The sequence below is a fragment of the Echiichthys vipera genome (assembly GCF_963691815.1).
Source record: "Echiichthys vipera genome assembly, chromosome: 4".
Taxonomy (NCBI): Eukaryota; Metazoa; Chordata; class Actinopteri; order Perciformes; family Trachinidae; genus Echiichthys; species Echiichthys vipera.
The window spans coordinates 6,467,434-6,489,220 of NC_139829.1; the positions used below are offsets into that span (position 1 = coordinate 6,467,434).

Genomic DNA, 21,787 nt, shown 5'->3' on the forward strand with positions numbered 1-21,787 from the left:
TCAAAATCTTTCTGACTTGGACTTAACCTTTTATGTTAAGAGAACAAGTAACTCAGCCTGGAATTCAATAATGCAAAAAGGTTACTGACTTTGCAAAAATAACTCATAAAAGTTATGACATTTGTTCCATTGCTGCACATTTTTAATGCATGCAAAGGTCAGCAGGTATTGAATTTTTAAATGTTCAACTTCTGCACTGCCCCAAGACGCTAATAGTTTATCTTAAAAGATAATATTCACTTGAGCAAAAGATGGGGTGTGGGGTATATTTAGTGTTTGAAGAAGTGGTGAAGTGCTCATTCTGTTGGTGGCAGTTTCACAGTCTGACAGAGTGGGGAAAGAAGCTGCTGCAGAACCTTGCAGAGCTGGTTTTGATGCTGTGAAACAGTCTGTGTGAGGGGTGGGAGGGCAAGGGAGATGTCCTGGATAGAGTAGAGCTACGATCTTCTCGGCTGCTTGTATTTAGTCTACTGTACTGTTTGTCTACATTATGATCATGTTATCATATACATACAAGTCCTGGCTGGGGCTCAATTCGGTTAGACCCGGCGTGTCAGACTAGAACGAAAGGGATTTGCATTTTCATTGCAACAGATCTACCCACTGGAAGGCGTGTCTTCACTGGATTTTCTGGCTTTTCAGTGGTGTTAGCTGTGTGTATTTTGGCTGCATTTTTAAATATTAGATTGTCAAAGTATTTCTCGTGTCACAGAAACGTCTGCAAGTTAATCTTGTGTTTGGGATTATCCACTGTTGCCGTTCAGAGGCCGGCAGGTCTGAGGAGCAGCTGTAAAACGGTGAAAAAAAAACACGTTATTTGCATTATATCCTTCACAATAAAAGTTGTTGTGTTATTATTATAAGCTTTTCCTCTGAAGCAGCAGCATCAGGAAATATTGTTTCTTTCATCAGCAGTAACTTCTTCTCTGTGGCCCCCCGTACAGACATGAATTGAATTACACAGAACAAACTTAACTCCACTGTAATAAATGAGGACTTTCTAGTTGTATCTGTGAGTTTTGTTTGCTTAGATCTTCTCCTCCACCGTAACGCCTTTTTTGGAGTTCGGGAGCTACTTTCCATATGAAAAAAGTAATTAAATTGAATTTTATTTTATTTACAGTGCCAATTCATAACAAAAGTTATCTCAGGACACTTTACATATGGAGTAGGTAAAGACCACACTCTATAACTTATTTATGGTTTAAATAGACCCAACATTTCCTGCATAAGCAGCAACAACAATCTTGTGCACACAGTGGCAACAAAAACCTTCCCTTTAACAGGCAGGAACAAACAGATCCAGTTCTATGGAGGACGGACATCTGCCTTGATCATTTGAGGAGGAAGAAAAGGAGAGAGAAAGAGAGAAAAGACAGACAGATGGACAGAGAGAGACAGACAGACAGAGAGACAGACAGAGAGACAGTCCCAGAGATGCAAGCAACTACAATAGTAACGATAACTCTAATAATATCCATAGTAATGTGAATATGACTTATATGTTATGGCAGTTAATTTACGTAGTAGAATAGTAGAAACAAGTACAGCTAAGGTGATAGAATATAACAATGATAATAATTAGGATCAATGATGAGTAGTGGTAATTACAGCTGCCATACAATGAGATACGTATATTACTGAGGATGTTTTTATGGCTACAAATTTCATAATTTATAAAACTAATGATAGTATATATGAATAATAGTGATAATAGCAGCAGGAAGTGTCATGCAGGACCACGGCAGCAGGCATTAGTAACATGCATTGATGAGACATGAATGATACAAACAGAGAGGAGAGAAGCTCAGGGGATCAGGAACAGGATTATCCCCCGTCAGACTAGGCCTATAGCAGCAGAATTAAGTAAGCATAACAAAATGAGCTTAGTACCAGGTACTCTCCACAACTTTTGCTAAAGGAAAACAGGAGTGAGGCGTGGTTTGCCGTTTTACTCGGAAACAACAGAAACAAAGAGTCTCACCCACTGACCTTCTAGCAACTTGTGCTGGCGCTTTCAATCATACAGTAGCACATGATCTCCCCTGGCATCAGCTTAACATCCCTTCACTGTTTGAAGCTAACGTCGACGAGAAGTCCCTGAAGTGCTCACCACTCACATCTGCTAATAAAGACAATGTGCCATGACAGAAAACCTCCAGAACAATTACTAAATGGACTTTGAGGTGTCAACACGTTTTTTTTCTTTGTAGATAACATATTATGTCCAGTTCCATTTAAACTACACGTTGAACAATTCACTTCTTGAATACAATAATACAGAAACAGAGATAAAATCAAAATAATAGGAGACTGATAACCTGAGTTAGATAACATTTATACTGGCATTGAGGATTTAAGTTGATCATCACACAAAACGCTTATCAAAACACATATAACCAAACCAAGGGCAACATCATTACTGACTTCTTGTATTATTAATTGTATTATTGTGTATTAAAATGTATCTCTCCTACAACAATCCACTGATAACTGCAGCATGCATTATTCACGAACAAAGAATAGACTCTGGAAAAAAAAACCTCATTGCAACATTGATGAGTCTAATGGATTTGCTGCAGACTCATATGCACTAATTGATATACAGAAAGGTTTATTCTATTCACACACACATACACTCACACCAGACAGAGGTAAGTGTAATTCCTCTCTTGTTTATCTCTGGTGTATTCCAGCTGCCACCTACGAAACAGACACATTCATACACTGTCTTTCCTGTTTCTTTTCACACACAAACAAACAAACACACAGGCTCACACACACACACACACACACACACACACACACACACACACACACACACACTTTCACAGATACTGAATGACTGCAGCCTTAGATAATTCCCTTGTGTGTGTTCAGTGTGTTCCCAAACTCTTGAAATACAACAACCTTTTTACGTGCATATTTCCTCCGCAGTATAAACATCACCGTTTTTATTCCCACATGGGATGCAGTATGTCACCTTAAACTTTTTAGGCACAAAAAAACAAATGACAACAAACAGAACATTGATGCATCTTATGACCACAAAGAGGTGATTATCTGCTTCTGTGCCGTTAAACAAACCCGCCCTGGCCGAATGGATTCCCCACATCTCTGAATGCTCTCGCAGCATGCTCATTAGCTGGGTGTTAACACCGCTCTCCAATCACTGAGCATCAGCTCACCTCAGAGCCGCCGAGCAGCTCTGGATAATTACCGCTAGCCGTTGAGCCGACCTGTCAATCCATGCTAACACGCACAGCTAGCTTCCTTGCTCCTGCGGGATAGCTTGTCAGCCTACGAGGAGTGTCAAGGTAACCGCACAGAGGGATGAAGGCCCACTTTCAAAGCCAAAGTCTTCAAAAAGGCTTATAAACTGGCTCAGGTTTTGACATCCCTCTCAGGTCCAGCGTTTGACTGTGTCTCACCGCCTCACCTCAAATACTGCTTTTGTTCACCCCAAATTCTGTTAGACACACAGAGTTTTAGGGTAATGTGTGTGTGGCTCAGACTTTCAGTGCAAAAGTACAAAAAAGAGTCCCGAGTACAGATGCTCATGCCAAAAAAGAGATGAAGTGCAGCTTTTTATGAACTTCTGTCAAGACTTCAGCGGTCCTGTGGCTGTTGGGGGCGTTTTTTCCTGCCACATCACTCCTCATAAACCGCCGCCAGCTCCAGAAGTGACGTGACATTGCTTCCAAATTTCTAAAAAGGAGGTGTGAGCCAACTAGACCAATCTGCTCCGAGGGGCTTCATTAGTTTCACTCCTTTGTGTCTTTCTGAGCTACACCCTCCCTCCTCCTCTGTCCTCTCAGATCCTCTTCCAGCTCACCACACTATCTGCCCACTTGACTACCCTGAGGGTCTGGAGCCTTCAGCTGTTTTTGCCACAAGACTTTAGAAATATTGACTCTCTTTTCCACCTTCAAACCTTTAAAAAAATGCCTTTTTAAATTGGCACGGAGAAAGCAATGATGCCTAACCAAGCAGTGAGTGCAGATATCGATGATCATCTTTTGCCGGATTTAGACAACACGAGGCGTCAGACATGATTTTAGATAGTAAATTATATAATACAGCACTAAAACTATTGACCTGCCTGTTCCTCATTGTGTATGGTACTTTTTTTTTCTTACTCTAATCTTTTCGACAGTAGGTTTTGAGTAAATAAGGGCGCACTCCCACTGTCCTTCCGTACCGTGCCCAAGCACGTTTCACGGCTAAAATCTAGTTGGTTTGACCAGTGTGAGTGCAACCCTACCGCGCCTAGGAGCAGTACGCTTGCCGGCCAAGCCCGTTTGGGAGAGGTGGGCTTTTGTAAAGCAGGTTTGCACATGTACGAGTGTGCACGTGTACGAGTGTGCACATGTACGAGTGTGCACGTGTACGAGCACTTGTGTACGAGCACGAGGCCTACGGCTGTTCTGAAGTCATTTTATGTGCGCCTGTTCGCACGTAGAAAAAAGGAGGGACCATGCGCGGACATTTAAAACAATGGCGGTGAAAGGTTCACGTTGGTGTGATGCAGAGGTGGAGTGTTTACTTATTTGGTCGGATGAAAAGATTCAAAAACAGTCGACAAGACGCACAAAAACTCTGAGGTCTATGGAAAGATTTTTAAACAGGGCGACACATCGCGATGACGTCATCAATGCGTGTGACGTGCTACGGCATGATGACGTATAGGCAGCAAGAAGCATTCGCCGAGGCCCAGGCAGTGTGAGTAGAAACGGGCCTGGGCCGCGGGGGAGAGGGAGGGGGGGACAAGTACCCTAAAGCACGGGGCACGGTACGGATGGACAGTGTGAGTACGCCCTAACTCCTGAAGCCTTTTCATCTGTTGACTTTATGTTTGAAAATAAGAAAGTTTTTATTTTTTTATTTTCTCATATCGTAGAATTAAATCAGAATAGAAGTGTGTTGCAAAATACATTTTTTTCATTGATGGGGTGAATAAGCAGGTATTTTCATCTCTGGCTGGAAGTATTGTCTCTGTGTCCCTGTGTGTGCCTGTCCTGATTATGATGATGTATAAGCTTCCAGCTGGGGGAATAGATGACACAAGCGAAGAGGAGCGCAGACTTTTGTTTGTGTCAGAAGTTGATGTGAAGAAGATTGATGTTGAAAAGCCTCTTATTTACATTTCCTTAAGGCGCTTGGCGGCATGTTAAATGAGTTATTGCACCCTCCCTGTATAATATTTGACCTGCTTCAATGATGTTGGTTTGTATTCTTTGGAAAATATGTCCAAACTGCACAGGAAAATAACTATTGCACCCATCCCGTCTGTTTAGGGAAATAACTAAAGTTATTACCTTTGCATCAAAGTCACCGGCTGTATGACAGGTCCATTTATTTTTTATTGACTATCCTTCATACAATGACTGGCCGGTAACAAACTAACAGCCCAATTTTAAAAAAAATTAAATATTAAGGTAAAACGCTGTTAGCTTTGAATTCTAGGACTCACAGGCTTTCATTTTCAGGTATGAAAATCTCTACACCCATCTGGTATTAATACAGCAATTCATATGATAACATTTTGCCTGCTGTGAAAATAAAATATCATAGATGGGAAAACTTCTGTCCGTTCTCTCTAAATATTTAAATCATGTCAGTGTCAAACGTATCCGTAAATACATTGAAGTGTCAAACAAAGACTTCCATTGTCTCCTTTCTGAACGCTTTAAGCGTGTGCAAGTGTCTTTAAGCATCCAGCCTGAACAAATCAGCAGAAATTGAACTGATGGCTTGTGTTTCGAAATATGTTTTGGTTCTTTTAGACAATTTTCTTTAGTTTCACGCAGAGTTGTGTTTGATCACTGCAATCAAACTGAAGTATGTTTCCCACTGGGTTTTTTAACCCGAGGAGGCGTCTGAGTGAAAAATAAGTCTCGTTAAAAACGTTTCAATTTGGATTTAGGTTCACTCGCTGATTAAAATCACAAAATCCAACAAAAGAAAAGAGAAGAGCAACTGGCTCATAAAACCATCTGATGCCAAAATAGAAAATATTTTTTTGATAAACGTACAATGACAAAGAGACACAGAAGAATTGGACAGAAGACGGGTGAAATTCAATGTGGGAACGATTGGAAGAAATACAACAAAATGCATGAATGACAAGTAACGCAAAGTGAGCGTGGCAGCATGTGTTCAAAGAGAGAAAAAGAATGAATGTCTTAATGATGTTTTTGTGTGTGCTTCCTTTGCATAAGTGTGTGTATGTTGTTTGTGTGCAGCCTTTACTGTAAGTGTGTCAATGAGTGTGTGGGTGTTCAAAGAAAGACATACATGAGTTCTCACACAGACTTTCCCAACTTGACTAACAACTCTTCTTCTTCTTCTTCTTCTTCTTCTCCTTCTCCTTCTCCTTCTCCTTCTCCTTCTCCTTCTCCTTCTCCTTCTCCTCCTCTCCAGGCACCAGAATCAGCACGTTCACCCAGGCCGATCTGGCATCACGCAGCATCCAGTACATCCACACCAGTGAAGAAGAGAAGCACGCTGACCAGTTCTCCTTTACTGTGTCCGACGGGACAAATGAGGTGAATAATCAGGGGCTCAACAGGGGGACTTTGACGACCAGTTAGGTGTGTTTTGGTTCAGTTTGGTCCAAAATTGTGGGAGCTGAAGAAGAACGTTTTTCATGGTACTTGATGGTACACTGTGACAAGTACAAAAAAATGATCCATCAATTCATAAATCAGTGCTATTGGTCACATCTGAGTGTGAGTTTTATAAAGTTTTAGTTTTACAAATATTAAAAAGAGCGTGTGACTAAATATTCTAACATCATTAGATTCTAAAACAGCAAAACCTCACATTCCTGAAAAATGACGGTTTTGGACATAAAAGGTTTTCTACCGACAGCAAAAATATGTGAATCATTAAAAGGAGAGGAAAAATTGTCTACAATGGAAATAAAAGCAGACCCAGTGAGGTTTCTTGGGGAACACCTTCAGCACTTTCAAGAGGTGTATATGTTAAATCTGGAACATAAACCAAAGTCCTCCTCTATCAATAAACAAACCATACAGCAAACATTTTTCAACAAAAAACACTTATTAAAATGAAATTAAACATTGATAGTTAGAGAGTATATGGCCTCTTTTCCCCTTCATTCTTGTGTGCCATGTTAAAGAAAGCTATGTTCAGGGCTGTAGTATACAATTAGGTAGGCTACGACAGAAATAAACAGCAACTGTCGCTCTTTTGTCTTTAAAAGCTGCAGACGTCCTAAGCATCCAAAGCATGGTCTGCTCAGTGTCAGGCGTTCCCCATGACATAATCAAAAGTTCAGGAAAGACAATTATGTTCAAGGAGGGAGACGGGCGCGTACGTGATTCTTGCTTGAGCATCTTTTAACAATAACAAACCCCACTTGACACGTCGGCTTCTCTCAGTTCTCATGATGATGAATAAAAAGCAGACAGTTTTCATACTCGACATAAAAGGCCCTTCAGAGGGCTTTGTCCTTGGCTTTTTTGTTTTAAAACAAAGCTGTTTGCCATTAAATATCTTGTGACGTTCCATTAAAATGGCCGGTAAAGGTTTTCTGACCCGTATCACACTAATTACTTTTCCATGTGCAGTATAAATATATAGACAAATAACCAATATAAAATCTAACGAACCCCAAGCTTTTAGAGCGGTGAGGAAGCGGCCTCCCACCCCCAGCCCGTCCAGTTCGCCTCATGCATAATTTTGCCTTGCTAATCCAGACTAATGAGGACCACAAGGACTTGAGTAAACATGTGAAAAAGGTCATTTGGCCTCCACGCCTGGCTGGTTGCACTGTGCGAAGGCTTTTGTGGCCACTGTAGTTGTTAGTGTGTGTGAAGTGGTGTGCTTTTGCTTTTGTCCACTCTCCTCTCTCTCCAGTCGGGAGGCCTGTCCAGTTTTCTGTTAGAAAAACACGACATATCACTAACCACTTTTAAAGCATTACAGTTGAGGTTTCTTTTTAAAATGTTGCCAAAGCAGAATACTTCTCTTGTGTGTGGTGAGAGGGAATTTCTCACGGGCACATTGGTACACAGTTTATGTAATAACTGTAGCTTTTTCAGTGCTATTCGGTTTATGTCATCCGGGTTTTACAGATGAGTTAACTTTCCACCTGAAAGTGACTGCATATAGTATTTTCACTTGACTGAAACCTCTACAAGCGAATGTTATTTTATGTATTTGGCACCATTACCGTCATCATTGCTCTCAGTGCAATACATCTAAAATATAATTTCATGTCATCAGTGTCCTGTGAAAAGCACATATTTCCAATAGAAAAGTTTTCAGCTTTGCTGTGATGCTTTTTTTTTCTCCAGATAATCCAACAGGCTTCCACATTCTGTTTTCGATTAATATGCACATGAATTTATGTATTTTTTTGCATTTTCTGTCTGACCAGGTCTCCCTTGAAAAAGAGATTCTTAATCTAAGTGAAATAGTAGTGAAATAAAGGTGAACTAAATAATAAAAAGCGTGTATTTAAAGAGATGTCAGTCACCGTAATTGGTCATTTAATACGAGGCATCTGCAGTTTGAATACAAATCAAGTGGCTATCTAAAGCCAAAGTTTTTTATTTTTTAGTACAATATCTCATTACATATGGTACATTTGGGCCGTTTTAAGACTTGAAAAAAGTGCAAATCTATTTAACACATTTACATTGTCTGAAAACACCTTTGTGTGTGTGTGTGTGTGTGTGTGTGTGTGTGTGTGTGTGTGTGTGTGTGTGTGTGTGTGTGTGTGTGTGTGTGTGGTCTCCAGGTTGCCCAGACGTTCTACATCACCATTAAGCCAGTGGACGACTCCCTGCCTCTGCTCCAGGTTCCTGGCATGAGGGTTCAGGAAGGAGTGAGGAAGACCATCACCGAGTTTGAGCTGAAAGCCACCGATGCAGACACTGAAGTAGGACACTCAAATCCCTGAGAAATCTTCATTCTTTTTATTTATTTATTTGATAAAAGAGCAGGACCTCTGAATAATAGCTGGTGATCAGCAGCTAAGCCGGCCAAACTAAGCTGTTGTTTAGAAAGCCAGCTGCTCTCTCCAGCTTTATTTTCTCTGGCTACATCACAAAGATTATTCTCTGTTGGTTGAAAGAGAAAAATCTAAATACTCTTATGGCTGCTAATCCCATCAATCTGTCTTCTTCGGCGAAACCCTCACTGTTTCTCTTGTTTTCATTCCTCTCCCATCACTTAAAACAACACCACGTCGTGCAGGCGGAGTCCATCGTCTTCACCGTCGTCCAGGCTCCTCGCCACGGCACCATCGAGCGCACAAGCAACGGCCAGCACTACCGTCAGACCAGCAGCTTCACCATGGACGACATCTACCAGAACCGCATCAGCTATAACCACGACGGCTCCAACTCGCTCAAGGACCGCTTCACCTTCGGCGTGGCCGACGGCACCAACCTGCTCTTCATGGTGGAGGAGGGCGGCAAGGAGGTATGAGCATGTGTGTGTGTGTGTATGTGTGTGTGTGTATTGACATTTTTACCACAGCACAAAGGCTGAAATTGCAGTTAGATTGTGTGTTGCTGTGTGTGCGAGGCAGCTTCTTGATGTATTTATTACAGCTGGATGATTGAATTGAGTAAGGATGTGTGTGTGTGTGGAGTCCATGTTCTTAGCTTTTAATGAGAGGAGGGGTGAATCAGCCGTCTGTGTGTGTGTGTGTTTTGTGCTTCTATCTTTGTGAGGAATAAGTTAAGTGAGTTATAGACACAGAGTGAGGGCGTTTTTAAAAAGTGTGGACATTTTCTTTTTTAAAAAAAAGATATTTTGGGAAAGTTACGATATTTTGACAATGAAAAGTCAGAAAATTGTCGAAATATTTTGGACATTTTTTTAAACTGGACACATTTTTGAAAGTGGGGTCATTTTAGGAAAAGCAGGATATTCTTGTAAATTGTGGACATGTTTGGAAGGTGAAGCAGAGTAGCTTTACGCCTCATTTCATCTTAAAAAAAAGGGACGGAAATGGGTTTTTGTACAAGGCCTTCCGCCTTGTAATTCAGGTATAATTCTGGCGGAATTCCAGTGCAAAATCATCCCATGGTCTTTTTCGGCACTTAGATGCATCAAATAAGACATCGAGACAGTTTTTTCATGTAACAACTATGAACAGAGAAATCCAGTAGAGACGCTAACAGCTGGACGTGGCTAACAGTGATTAGCTCGGGGCAGTACGGTGAAGGCATTAAAGCGTCTTTTTTAACTACTAATACTGCTCTAAATAACAAACCTCTGCAGCAGCACGAGAAGAGTCCCTACACAGAAAACAAAGCAGCAACAATGTAGTTAGTGAACCCAGAGTTTATTAAAAGAGTGTTTTAAAGACTTACCTACTGGCCCCTGCACCAGCTCCTCTCATAGTAAAGTCCACTCAAGTGGTTTACCAAAGTCAATCCAAAAGGAAGGAAAACATTGGTGCTTTGTTTTCTATGTAGGTAAGGCAAGTTTATTTGTGTAGCACAATTCAACAATAAGGTCATTCAAAGTGCTTTACATAAAACATTAAAAGCATTGGGAGAAATAACACATAAACACAAAAAACACATTTTAAAACACATAAAAGGTCATTTAAAACTTATTTAGAAGATGCTTGCAGATACAGAAGTTTAGGGACTCTTCTCATGCTACTGCAGAGGTTTGGTGTTTTAGGTTAGGTTTGAGCAGTATTAGTGGTTAAAAAAGATGTTTAATGTGTTAGCCATGTCTGGCTGTTAGCGACTCCTGGATTTCTCCGTTAATAGTTGTTATATGAAAAAAACTGTTTGATAGCTTATTTGATGTATGGAAGTGTCGAAAAAAACCATGGGATGATTTTATGCCGGAATTACACTTTAAATAGGTCTAATTATGCTGTGAAAACAGCCTGTTTAACGTGAGGGTCAATGAGATATTGCTCTATTAGGAAACCTGCCCCTAGTGGACATCCAGAGGTCTGCGATTTTTGGTACTTCCTTATTGGATCAACCAGGAAGTCGCTGTGGTGGGGGCATGGTTAAAAATCAAAGAAAATCAAAGGATTCAGAAGAGTCTCAAAACTGAGCACAGTTCTGTCTTTTTTTCAATGTGTTACTTGATATTCATGTCACAATCCCTTCGCTTCATCTTGTCAACCCTCCAGTGGTTTGCTTTCTGGACCAGCCACCACTGGTCTAGAATGCATTAAATGAGGGTCCTCACAAGTGTAGAAGGACAAATGTTTGTGTGTGTGTGTGAGTGTGTGTGTGTGTGTGTGTGCGTGTGTGTGTGTGTGTGTGTGCGTGTGTGTGTGTGTGTGTGTGTGTGTGTGTGTGTGTGTGTGTGTGTGTGTGTGTGTGTGTTGTTAATGTCAGCTTTATGGTGGTAGTTATGAGCGAGCCTCAGGGTGAATCGACTCCTGCGTTTGTCAATTTAGCCGTCCCTCTTAGCCGTCCTGCACCACCTGTCACTACAAATAGTCCATATGATTAAACTGAATGACCGCAGACAGGAATTGATATCGACAGTCACTCACACACACACACACACACACACACACGCACGCACGCACGCACACACGCACACACACACACACACACACTCCTCAGGCTTGTGTTTATCTTTTAAATGCCTGGGGACATTTGGTTCAATGGTCACACATGTTCGGCAGCTCAGAATCCGATGTTTGAGGTGAATTAGTTCCCACTGGAGCTGCTGTGTGATTAAATAATGTATGAGCTCCTATGAAAACCTTTTGGTTGAAGGCATCCTTCTGAATGCATGTGTCAAAGTTTCTCTTTCTGTATTCCCCATCGCACCTCAGACACCGAACTGTTAATTTTGGTTAAATGTCATTTTTTAAGCGACCACAAATGACACTTTACCTCTGTTCTGTTGGAATTTAGGCAGTAATCCGAGCAACAGATATCTCAGAACCTGGGCCATTAAAACCTAAAAAAAGGAGCAGTAGCTTCGAGCTGCTTCAGCCAGTCAACTTGAGCTGCACTGCTTCATACTCATGTGACATATCTTCTTCCACAAACACACCCTTCTAATATGGCCATCTGTTTAAGCTGCAAACATTTCCCTTTTCTCCCTCTGACTTGTCAATGTCGCTGATGCCCTGCATCAGTGTTGCTGCTCTTTCAGCCCCAGCGTCCACCTGCAGACTCAGACAGGCTGGTATATATATATATATTAAATTCTCACTCCCCAGTATCCCATGTAAACCATCTGCTATCTAAGTGATGAAGCCTAGACGCCAAACTTTATGTTCTGCTGTTCAACTCAAACGTGAGTTGTCTGAATTCATTCTTCTCAAAAAACGTCTTCAATGATGCATTTCTTTATTTTTGGGGGGTTTTCCAGATCGTGACGGCTGCTCCGCAGAAGTTCAAGATCGATATTCTGCCGGTTGACGATGGCACGCCGCGTATCGTCACCAACCTTGGACTGCAGTGGCTGGAGTACATGGACAACAAGGTAACACTCTCGCCTTTGCTCTGTTTCAGGTTTAATTGAACGTAAAAAAGAAAGTAATGGACCCGGAGATGGAGATCAACTTTCTAATTACCCTTTTTAAATTGTTATTGGTCTCCACTTCGACTAGAAAACCAATAACAATTTGAAAGGGTAATGGTAACTGTGGTTTCACCGGAGTGGAGTGACTGAGCAGCAGGCTGCAGAGTCGTCTGTATGCTCAGTTTCAAACACAGCTCTGTGTCTTCTCCAGCTGATCACCGTAACATATTAAACTGACAGAAGTGCAAAAAGAGGCTCTGTCAGTTCACTCACTATGTGTAATTGACTTGCTCCCCCTGCTGGTTTAAACACCTCGGCACAATGCAACCACCAGTTTCTGGAGCAGGCGTTGTTGTTTATCATTCATCCTGAGTCCCCTGCTGTGTAGTTGCACTGCTGATTAAGTCACTGAGGAAAATGAGCATACAATGTTAAACTCCTGCATCTGCTTCTAACAGCTGGAAAGAACAAATTATTGAGCACAACGTATTTTCAGCTGCAGCTTGTAAGACTTCACAGTGTGCATCATTCATGTGCTTGACCTTCGTGTGTTTGCCTGTGGTGGTTTTAGAATAATACAGGTTTAGATACCTCTAAATCATGTGTTTTTAGGAAAAAGTGGTTTCAATATAAGTAAAGAATATATATTAATTTTAACAACTGGTATTGAAAATTGTAGAGCTGTCCCGATTGATTAGTTGTCTATTTTGATAATTGGTTCATCAGTGTGAGTCTTTTTCTAAGAAAAAAAAGTCCAAATTATCTGATTCCAGCTTCTTAAATGTGAATATTTTCTGGTCCCCATCCTCCTTTCTGACAGTAAATGGAAAATGTTTGAGTTGTGGACAAAACAAGGCATTTGAAGACGTCATCTTGGGTTTTTGGGAAACGCTGATCCACATTTTTCACCATTTTCTGACATTTTAAAGACCAAAAACTAATGGATTAACCAGATTAAAATGATGGACAAAATTAATCACTGAGAAAATAATTGTTAGTTGCAGCCCTAAGAAAATGGTTTCATAAGCCCGCCACTATAAAAAAAAAAACACTTTACTTATAAAAACCCATCTAAACTATATTTTTAAGCATTAAGTGTTAGAGGCAGAACAGAGTATTGTTTGCCTTCCTTTATCCAGAGACAGAAGCCAGAACCACAGTCATGATCAACAGTAGGGCCTTACTACATGTCTGTGGGGTAATAGCTCCAGTACAATGTTTAGTCTAAATGCTTCTACAGAGCTGATCATTTTCACTCATCTCTGTTTTTCATCCATCAGGCCACCAACCTAATCACCAAGAAGGAGCTGCTGACCGTGGATCCAGACACAGATGACGGACAGCTGGTTTACGAAGTCACCGCGGAGCCAAAACACGGCTTCCTGGAGAGCAAACTGAAACCTGGCAATCCCGTCACCACCTTCACACAAGGTACACAGGAACTAGATGTTCCATTTTTACAGAAAATATTTACTTCTTTTTTTTATTTCACTTTTTGACAAAAGAGCTTAGTAAACAGTTCCTACGCAGTATGGAAAAGTATGGAATTTAATTTTTATTTAACTTCCAGGTCTGAATAAGTATGGAAAAAGTGAAAAGAGTACCACCCTCAACAGTGTAAATCTTTAAAACATTCTAACGTTAAGGGTTAAAAACACAAAACTATGCTCTGGTCTGCTCAACAAACAACAGCAAACATGTAGGACTGTGTGTGTGTGTGTGTGTGTGTGTGTGTGTGTGTGTGTGTGTGTGTGTGTGTGTGTGTGTGTGTGTGTGTGTGTGTGTGTGTGTGTGTGTGTGTGTGTGTGTGTGTGTGTGTGTGTGTGTGTGTGTGTGTGTGTGTGTGTGTGTGTGTGTGTGTGTGAGGTTGTGTGTGCAGCCTGCTCCCAGTCACCTCTGGGCTGCAGCCAGGGATCAACCTCAGTGTGCTTTTGTCAAATGTTGATCCTTGACGCTGGAGTGCAGCAGCTTGCAGTCACTTTGATGTGTTGCGTTCTCCAGCTCGTAAACATCATTTCAAATATTCAATAACTAAAGTAAGCCCTTACCCTGAGAGAGACAAATATGAATAAAGTGGTTCATTACAAACGGTCGACATTTACTCTCATTTTCTGTCACATTCTCTGATCAGTATGAGGATGTTTTCAGATGTTCTGGATATTACAGCACACATTTATTTAGCACTATTTTCAGTTCATCACAAGTGTTTATTCTGAACTTTCTGGAGGTCATTGAACATCTTTCTATCACACTGACTGTCATCTTTTTTTTTTCCTGGCCTCAGCCCTCAATTCTACAGTCATTCCTTTAGTCCTTTTGTCCTCTGGAAGCTGTTAATGATTCTCATCTTCATTATCTCCTAATGGAAAAAGGCCAGAGGCTGCATTATATCCATTATATGGAATCATTATCCGTTCTTCACAAATATTTTCACTATTAAGATGCGACCAATGTAGAGACAGTTTCCTTTTTCAGGTCAGGTCAGAGGGGCATGCTGGGTAATTGTAAAATTGTCCTTTAGGGCATTTGATCAAATGTGTTTCTTCTTTATGTAATGGTTAAAACATTATTTTTTAAATCGGAAATATATCTTTTCACATGAATGAACTGATGACCAACAACACGGTGTTTCCATGTTCTTCCATGTAATGTGTGATATATATGATAATTGTAATGTCTTCATTTATAAAGCACTATATATAAATAAACTAGATTTATCTATTCCTATCTCTGTTCTATACATATCTACTCATCAATACATCAGTTACATAAACCAGCTGTCCGCCCCCACATCCATCTTTATTGTGTTGTTAATTCTGTATAAGAGGAGGAATATAGTGCTTTAGTCGTTAGGATGGATGCAGTGGCAGACAGTTGGTTTACTGTAACTGATGTATTGATGAATAGATTGGTTTAGAAGATCTGGGGCTGTATTCACAAAACATATTAAGGCTCAGAATTTAGGAGTAACTCTTAAAAATAAGGGGGGTTTCACTTCTAATTTTAGGACTCCTAACTTTTTAAGATAAGTGTAGTTCCCAAAGCATTTTAGCACTAAAAGTAGCTCCTAAATCTATAAAAACGTAGGAGTCATCCTGAGTGCTCCTACGTCACTCAGACTAAATGAGGACGGAGCTAACACGGCTGCTGCGGTCAACATTTTGGAGAGATTCAATGATAGTGAGCTTTTAAAAAGGTATGGCCTTAATGGAGACGGCATTATGAACGTGGTAGAGTTGGTCAGGGATGACATCACATCACCAACCAATAAAAAACCACCCAATATCACCACAGATTAAAGTCACTCTTAAGGACTCATTCTCTCTCAGCCAGGAGTTCTATACTGTCTTTCTATGTTTTATAGTTTTTATATTTAGGCATGGGAAAAGGCTGTTTAAGTCATCTAAAACATGATGAAATAAAAGCATGTAAAATACTTTAATATAATATGAAGAGCTCTTTTCCAAAACGAGATAAAAGCCAAATTAAAAAAAAATGGGTTTGTCATGCCACTTTGCTGTATACAGAACCTTTTCACTGCTTCATCAGTGTTTCTGCCAAATCTCTATATTTCCTTGTTTAAAATGGTCCTCAAGATGCAGTTCCTTTACAAACCGCGACAAGAGCCAAACCTATTTTTAGCCTAAATGCGATACGTCCTCTCGACCAATCAGAATTCAGTGAGCGTTCTATACGATCCAACATGGCGGCGCTCTGAAGCAGGAGAGTTTTTTGTTTTGTCCGTCCGTTCAACATGTTCAGACTGAGCCATAAACCATTTTGACAAGATGTGTGGGTCTGGGTAAAAAATGTAATTTCCTGAAAACTATTCAAATGGATTTATAGCATTTTGGAAAAGAGCTCCTCATATGAATAATATGAAACATTCTTCCATTTAAATGTCTATGTATATGTATATATTTAGTTGAGTTGTGTTCTTACATTATCACAAGTGTTTCCAACAACGTTCAGACCAGAGAAATGTGTCATTTTCAAGGAAACGCTCCGTTACATTTCACTGTCAGAAGCTTCATAAACTGACTTTTTATCCAGTTTTAAGACACATTTTCACAAATCACTGTTTAGATGTTGGTTGTTTCTAACTCTATTCTAGTCGTCAGATGTCTGGATGTTATCAGCGAAACAAGCTGAGGATAAACACTGATTTTTAACCTTCAGTGTTTTTACTGAAAAGAGTGTAAAAGATGAGAAGAAACACGAACTGACTCAGCGTCTGATCTTTATCGTCTGACCTTGTTCCTCTCCAGCTGATATCAACCTGGGTCTGATCCGCTACGTGCTGCACCAGGAGAACGTTCAGGAAACCATGGACAACTTCAAGTTCCTGGTCAAAGACTCCAAACCAAATGTGGTCAGCGACAACGTCTTCCATATCCAGTGGTCTCTCATCAGTTTTGAGCACAAAAGGTCCGTAAACCCAAACCAACATCTGTCCGTTTACTGTCAGAGAGTGAGTCAGTCAGAGAGAGTTATTATCAACATGGATGGATTATGAGACAAAGGGCCCAACCTTTCCTACAGAGGAGCAAGACACAGACTTTGTGATGCTTTTGCCTCTTTTTTTGTTATTTTCTGTCTCTTTGTAGTTATGTTGTGTGTCTTTGTAATTATTTTAGTGTCTCTGTAGTTATTTTGTGTCTTTGTGGTCATTGTGTGTCTTTCTCTTGTTATTTTTTGTCTCTTTGTGGTCATTGTGTGTCTCTGTAATTATTTTGTCTCTTTGTGGTCATTATGTGTCTCCTTGTGTTAATTTTGTGTCTCATTGTTTTTGTTTTGTGCCTCTTTGTGTTTGTTTTGTGTCTCTTCGTGTTCATTTTGTGTCTCTTTGTTTTTGTTTTGTGTCTCTTTGTGTTTGTTTTGTGTCTCTTCGTGTTCATTTTGTGTCTCTTTGTTTTTGTTTTGTGTCTCTTTGTGTTTGTTTTGTGTCTCTTCGTGTTCATTTTGTGTCTCTTTGTTTTTGTTTTGTGTCTCTTTGTGTTTGTTTTGCCATTTTTTATAGTTATTTTCCAGTGTTGTTTTATGTTTCTTTGTATTCCAAAAGTTATCCCAGTCAGAACCTCTCATACGTCCTTAATCCATTAATAACGTGTCACTTCCTGTCATGGTTCCACAGCTACAATGTGAGTGAGAAGGCCGGCATGGTGGCGGTGACGGTGAAGCGAACAGGTAACCTGAACCAGTACGCCATCGTGCTGTGCCGCACCGAACAGGGCAGTGCAACCTCCACCAGCAGCGTGGGATCCCGTCCAAGCCAGCAGGACTACGTGGAATATGCTGGACAGGTAATAGGGCTTCACCAACATATCATTTTATTTTTACGAAGTGTTGACGCTTCAGCCTGCGTCTACCTCTAGCTTTATCTTGATGATTTAAGATTTTGATATAACATCGGGGCTTCAGTTTCTTTTCTTTCTTTTTCACAAACACATAATGGACCCACAACACCATTGTCCTGTTAATCCACAGGTCCAGTTCGATGAGCGTGAGGACACCAAGGTGTGCACAATCGTCATCAACGACGACAAGGTGTTTGAGGGGACAGAGAGCTTCCACGTGGAGCTGAGCATGCCTGTGTACGCGCTGCTGGGCGGAAACACGCGTGCCCTCGTCAACATCAACGACACCGAGGACGAACCAACTCTGCAGTTCGATAAGAAGACGTACCACGTCAACGAGAGCACCGGCTTCATCCACGCACCCATTGAGAGGAAAGGTAACAGACCATCTACCCTGGCTAATAAATGGAAACTAAACAGACATCATATTGTTCCCCCAGCACTACTGCCCACCCCCCCAACCAGTTATCCAACCACACTTGAGCCTTTGCAAAAAAGCTTTGAATCATTTTCAACAGTACTCAAGAAAATACAAGAAATTCGGTTAATTTAGTCATCAAATCTAGATTCTTCCAGCTCAGAAATGAATATATCTAAGATCAGGAGCTTCTTATCACCTAAAGCAGTGTTTCTCAAATTAGGTTAATTGAAGAATACTGATTCTAAGATAAAATAATTTAAAACGGCTGTAAATGTGTATGTTAACCGCATTTCATATTCAGTATTCCCATTTTCAGAGCAGTCTTTAACTGATGTTAAATACTGTAAGGCTCACATTCATGTTTGTTCACTGTGAGCAGGAAGTCTCCACAAGCTTTAAAGCTGAAAACACAGAGACTTTAGTTTAGATCCTCAGGCTACGTTTACAGGTGGCCAGCTATTTTCATAAACGGACATTTCGCTGGCTCCTTTTTAAAAAAAATAACATCATGCACACCACACAGAAAAGTGTTCGTTTACACTAACCTGTGTATACGTAAATGCCGTCAAGAGCATGCCAAACTGTAGGTTTCAGTGTATAGAGAAGCTCAATGATCCATGTTCACCACAGCCAAATGAAAATGGAAACACTTCATGGTAAAAAACAATATAATCAATAATAATCAACTTTATTTGTAAAGCACCATTAAAAACAAAAGTTTACAAAGTGCTTTGAGAGACAGAGTAAAAGCACAATCAAATCTATGAGGCTTTTTGCTGCATTTCAGTACGTTCAGTCCTTTGTGTATCATCATGGGATCAGGTTCTTTCAACCTCGCAAATAAAGCAATATGGATTAAATGTGTTTACTTGTACATTTACCACTCAAATGTCAGAGAATATCCAAGACTTTACTCTCTACTTTCTGACTCTTTTTCTCCTAAATTTGTGACTTCCTAATCTCAGGGAATGTCCATACGTTTTTACTTTACCTGGTTCAGCACTACACAGGAGTATACAAAAATAGGCTTAACCATGTGGTTTTTTAATATTTAGATGATTTACTTCATCACCTGTCTTTATGTATTTGTGAAAACAAATTAAAACAAATTTACACATATATGTGTATATATATATATATATATATACACTTATACACATACACATACCCTATCATGTCTTTATAATAGTGAAATAAAAGATAGGACACAAATAACTAGAAATAAAAAGAACTTAACAGATGATAAATATGATGATATGGTATAAATACAATCAAAATGCGACATCACATAAAAACAAGTCTATAATAAAAATGTGTTTTTAAGAAGTGATTTAAAAGAAGCCACTGATCCAGCAACCTTATCTCCTCGGACAGGTCAATTAATGTCCCCTCTCTAATGGTTCCACATAAATTCAAGCAAACATGTCTGTATTTAGGCCCAGAGTGCAGTCAATAAAGTATGAACATAGAAAAGGAGCTGTGCTGGAATTCCATTGAATGCTTCAAAGCTTCGCTGTTCACTTTTAAAAGTTGTGTATTTTAGAGAAATGCAAAGTTCTCACCTCCCTCTCTCCCTGTCAGGTGACACCTCCAGCACCGTGTCAGCTCTCTGCTACACCGTGGCCAAGTCGGCCCAGGGCAGCAGCCTCCACGCTCTGGAGTCCGGCTCCGACTACAAGAGCCGCGGCATGTCCAACGACAACCGCGTCATCTTCGGCCCCGGCGTCAGCATGTCCACCTGCGACGTCAAGCTCCTCGACGACAGCGAGTATGAGCTGTCTGAGGAGTTCGAGCTTGTGCTGTCCGACGCCTCGGAGAACGCCCGAATGGGGGACGTGATGACGGCCAAGGTCGTCATCGACGGACCCAACGACGCGTCCACTGTCACTCTCGGGAACGCCACCTTTACTTTCAGTGAAGATGCTGGTATGAGTGGTTTCTGTGGTATCATTCTCTTTTCATAGTTACTTTTGAAGTTTTTCTCTTTCGCCCAGAAACATTTTTTCAGATGTCAGAACGTGGCTGTATTATTAAAGGGAAATGTGAAAATCTAATGATCTCCGCAGGGAAATTAGGAAGGTGCAGAGAAGAGTTACAAATCGGAAAGGGAAGTTTCAGACCATTAGTTTCTTGTCAGTAGCGTCTGTGGGGCTCCTGTCCTGCTGTCACTACACAGGAAACTGAACTCCCTCAATATTTACACATCTCATTTGTCGGAACAAGATTATTATCCTTTTTTTCTCTTTTTCTTCAAGTTAGTCTGTACATTTTAGTCATTTGTCTGAGGAAACAGGATAAATGATAGCTGCCCTCTTCTATTTCCATTTGAATTAGCTACAGGCTACTGTTTAGAATGAGTGTGTTGACGCGAATACTTTGTTGGATTTAGCAGAAATTGAACTTGAAAGCTAGTGTCAAAAATTAGAAAGATTTATGTTAATGATGATGAGACACCCCAGGGGAAAAAACATACTGGTAATTTTTGAGGTTTTGTGCCTCCTTAACATGTCTTAAAGACTGGTGGGAAGCTGAAACTGTGTCCATTTGTGTCTACAGTTAGAAAGCAAAGCAAAAACAAACAAACAAAAAAGCAGAAAACAAAGCACCAACAACGTAGTTAGTGAACCCAGAGTTTATTAAAAGAGTGTTTTAAAGACTTACCTACTGGCCCCTGTACCAGCTCCTCTCATAGTAAAGTCCATTCAAGTGGATTACCAAAGTCAATCTAAAAGGAAGAAGCCCATTGAGCTTTGTTTTCTGTGTAGGGACTCTTCTCATGCTGCTGCAGAGGTTTGCTGTTATTTTCAGCAGTATTAGTGGTTAAAAAAGGCGTTTAATGCCTTCACCGTACTGCCCCGAGCTAATCAGTGTTAGCCACATCCGCTGTTAGCGTCTGGATTTCTCCGTTAATTGTTGATACACGAAAAAAAAATGTCTTTAATGAATTACACTTTAATGTCAGTAAGCAACTGGGGAATTTTCATGGTGATGTCTATTAGTTAAAATGTTTACTGTATTCTGATTCTCTCAATCATCTCCACACTACAGGGACAATTGAAATACCGGTGCTGCGCCACGGCAGCGACCTGTCCTCTGTGACCTCCGTGTGGTGTGCCACCAGACCTTCAGACCCCCCTACAGCCAGCCCGGGGGTCGACTACATCCCCAGCTCCAAGAAGGTCGAGTTCAAACCCGGAAGAACTGAGGAGGTGAGGACAGCGAGGACATTAGCTAAACATGATGAGTGAAAGGCAGCTGGATTAGAAAGAGAGTAAAGAGACCTCTCCATTAATATCTTTTCGTGATCAATGTCCAAGGACGTCCATCAAAGGCAGTACGAGAAGTCTGCCAGGGTGTTTTCAGCCTTATGTCAGATTTTATATGCACTCATCATATAGTATAATAAATATAAATAACATATTGAAAAAAAGGCAATGTGTCCTTCCTACGTACCTTTGAAAAAGCACACCTTTAGAATGTTTTTCCATCTGCACTCTTCAAAACATGC

General features: G+C 40.6%; 1 protein-coding gene across 2 annotated transcripts in view; it reads left to right on the plus strand.

Annotated features, from left to right (window-relative positions):
- Positions 1–21,787, plus strand: part of fras1 (Fraser extracellular matrix complex subunit 1) — a 310,210-nt gene that overhangs the window by 273,967 nt on the left and 14,456 nt on the right. For both annotated transcript variants that reach the window (XM_083913052.1, XM_083913053.1), the window contains exons 47-56: positions 6,424–6,548; positions 8,771–8,911; positions 9,229–9,456; positions 12,349–12,462; positions 13,782–13,932; positions 16,770–16,929; positions 17,636–17,804; positions 17,989–18,235; positions 19,861–20,205; positions 21,328–21,488. In XM_083913052.1, coding sequence (XP_083769178.1) covers positions 6,424–6,548; positions 8,771–8,911; positions 9,229–9,456; positions 12,349–12,462; positions 13,782–13,932; positions 16,770–16,929; positions 17,636–17,804; positions 17,989–18,235; positions 19,861–20,205; positions 21,328–21,488 — 1,841 coding nt within the window. The remainder of the gene's footprint in view (positions 1–6,423; positions 6,549–8,770; positions 8,912–9,228; positions 9,457–12,348; positions 12,463–13,781; positions 13,933–16,769; positions 16,930–17,635; positions 17,805–17,988; positions 18,236–19,860; positions 20,206–21,327; positions 21,489–21,787) is intronic.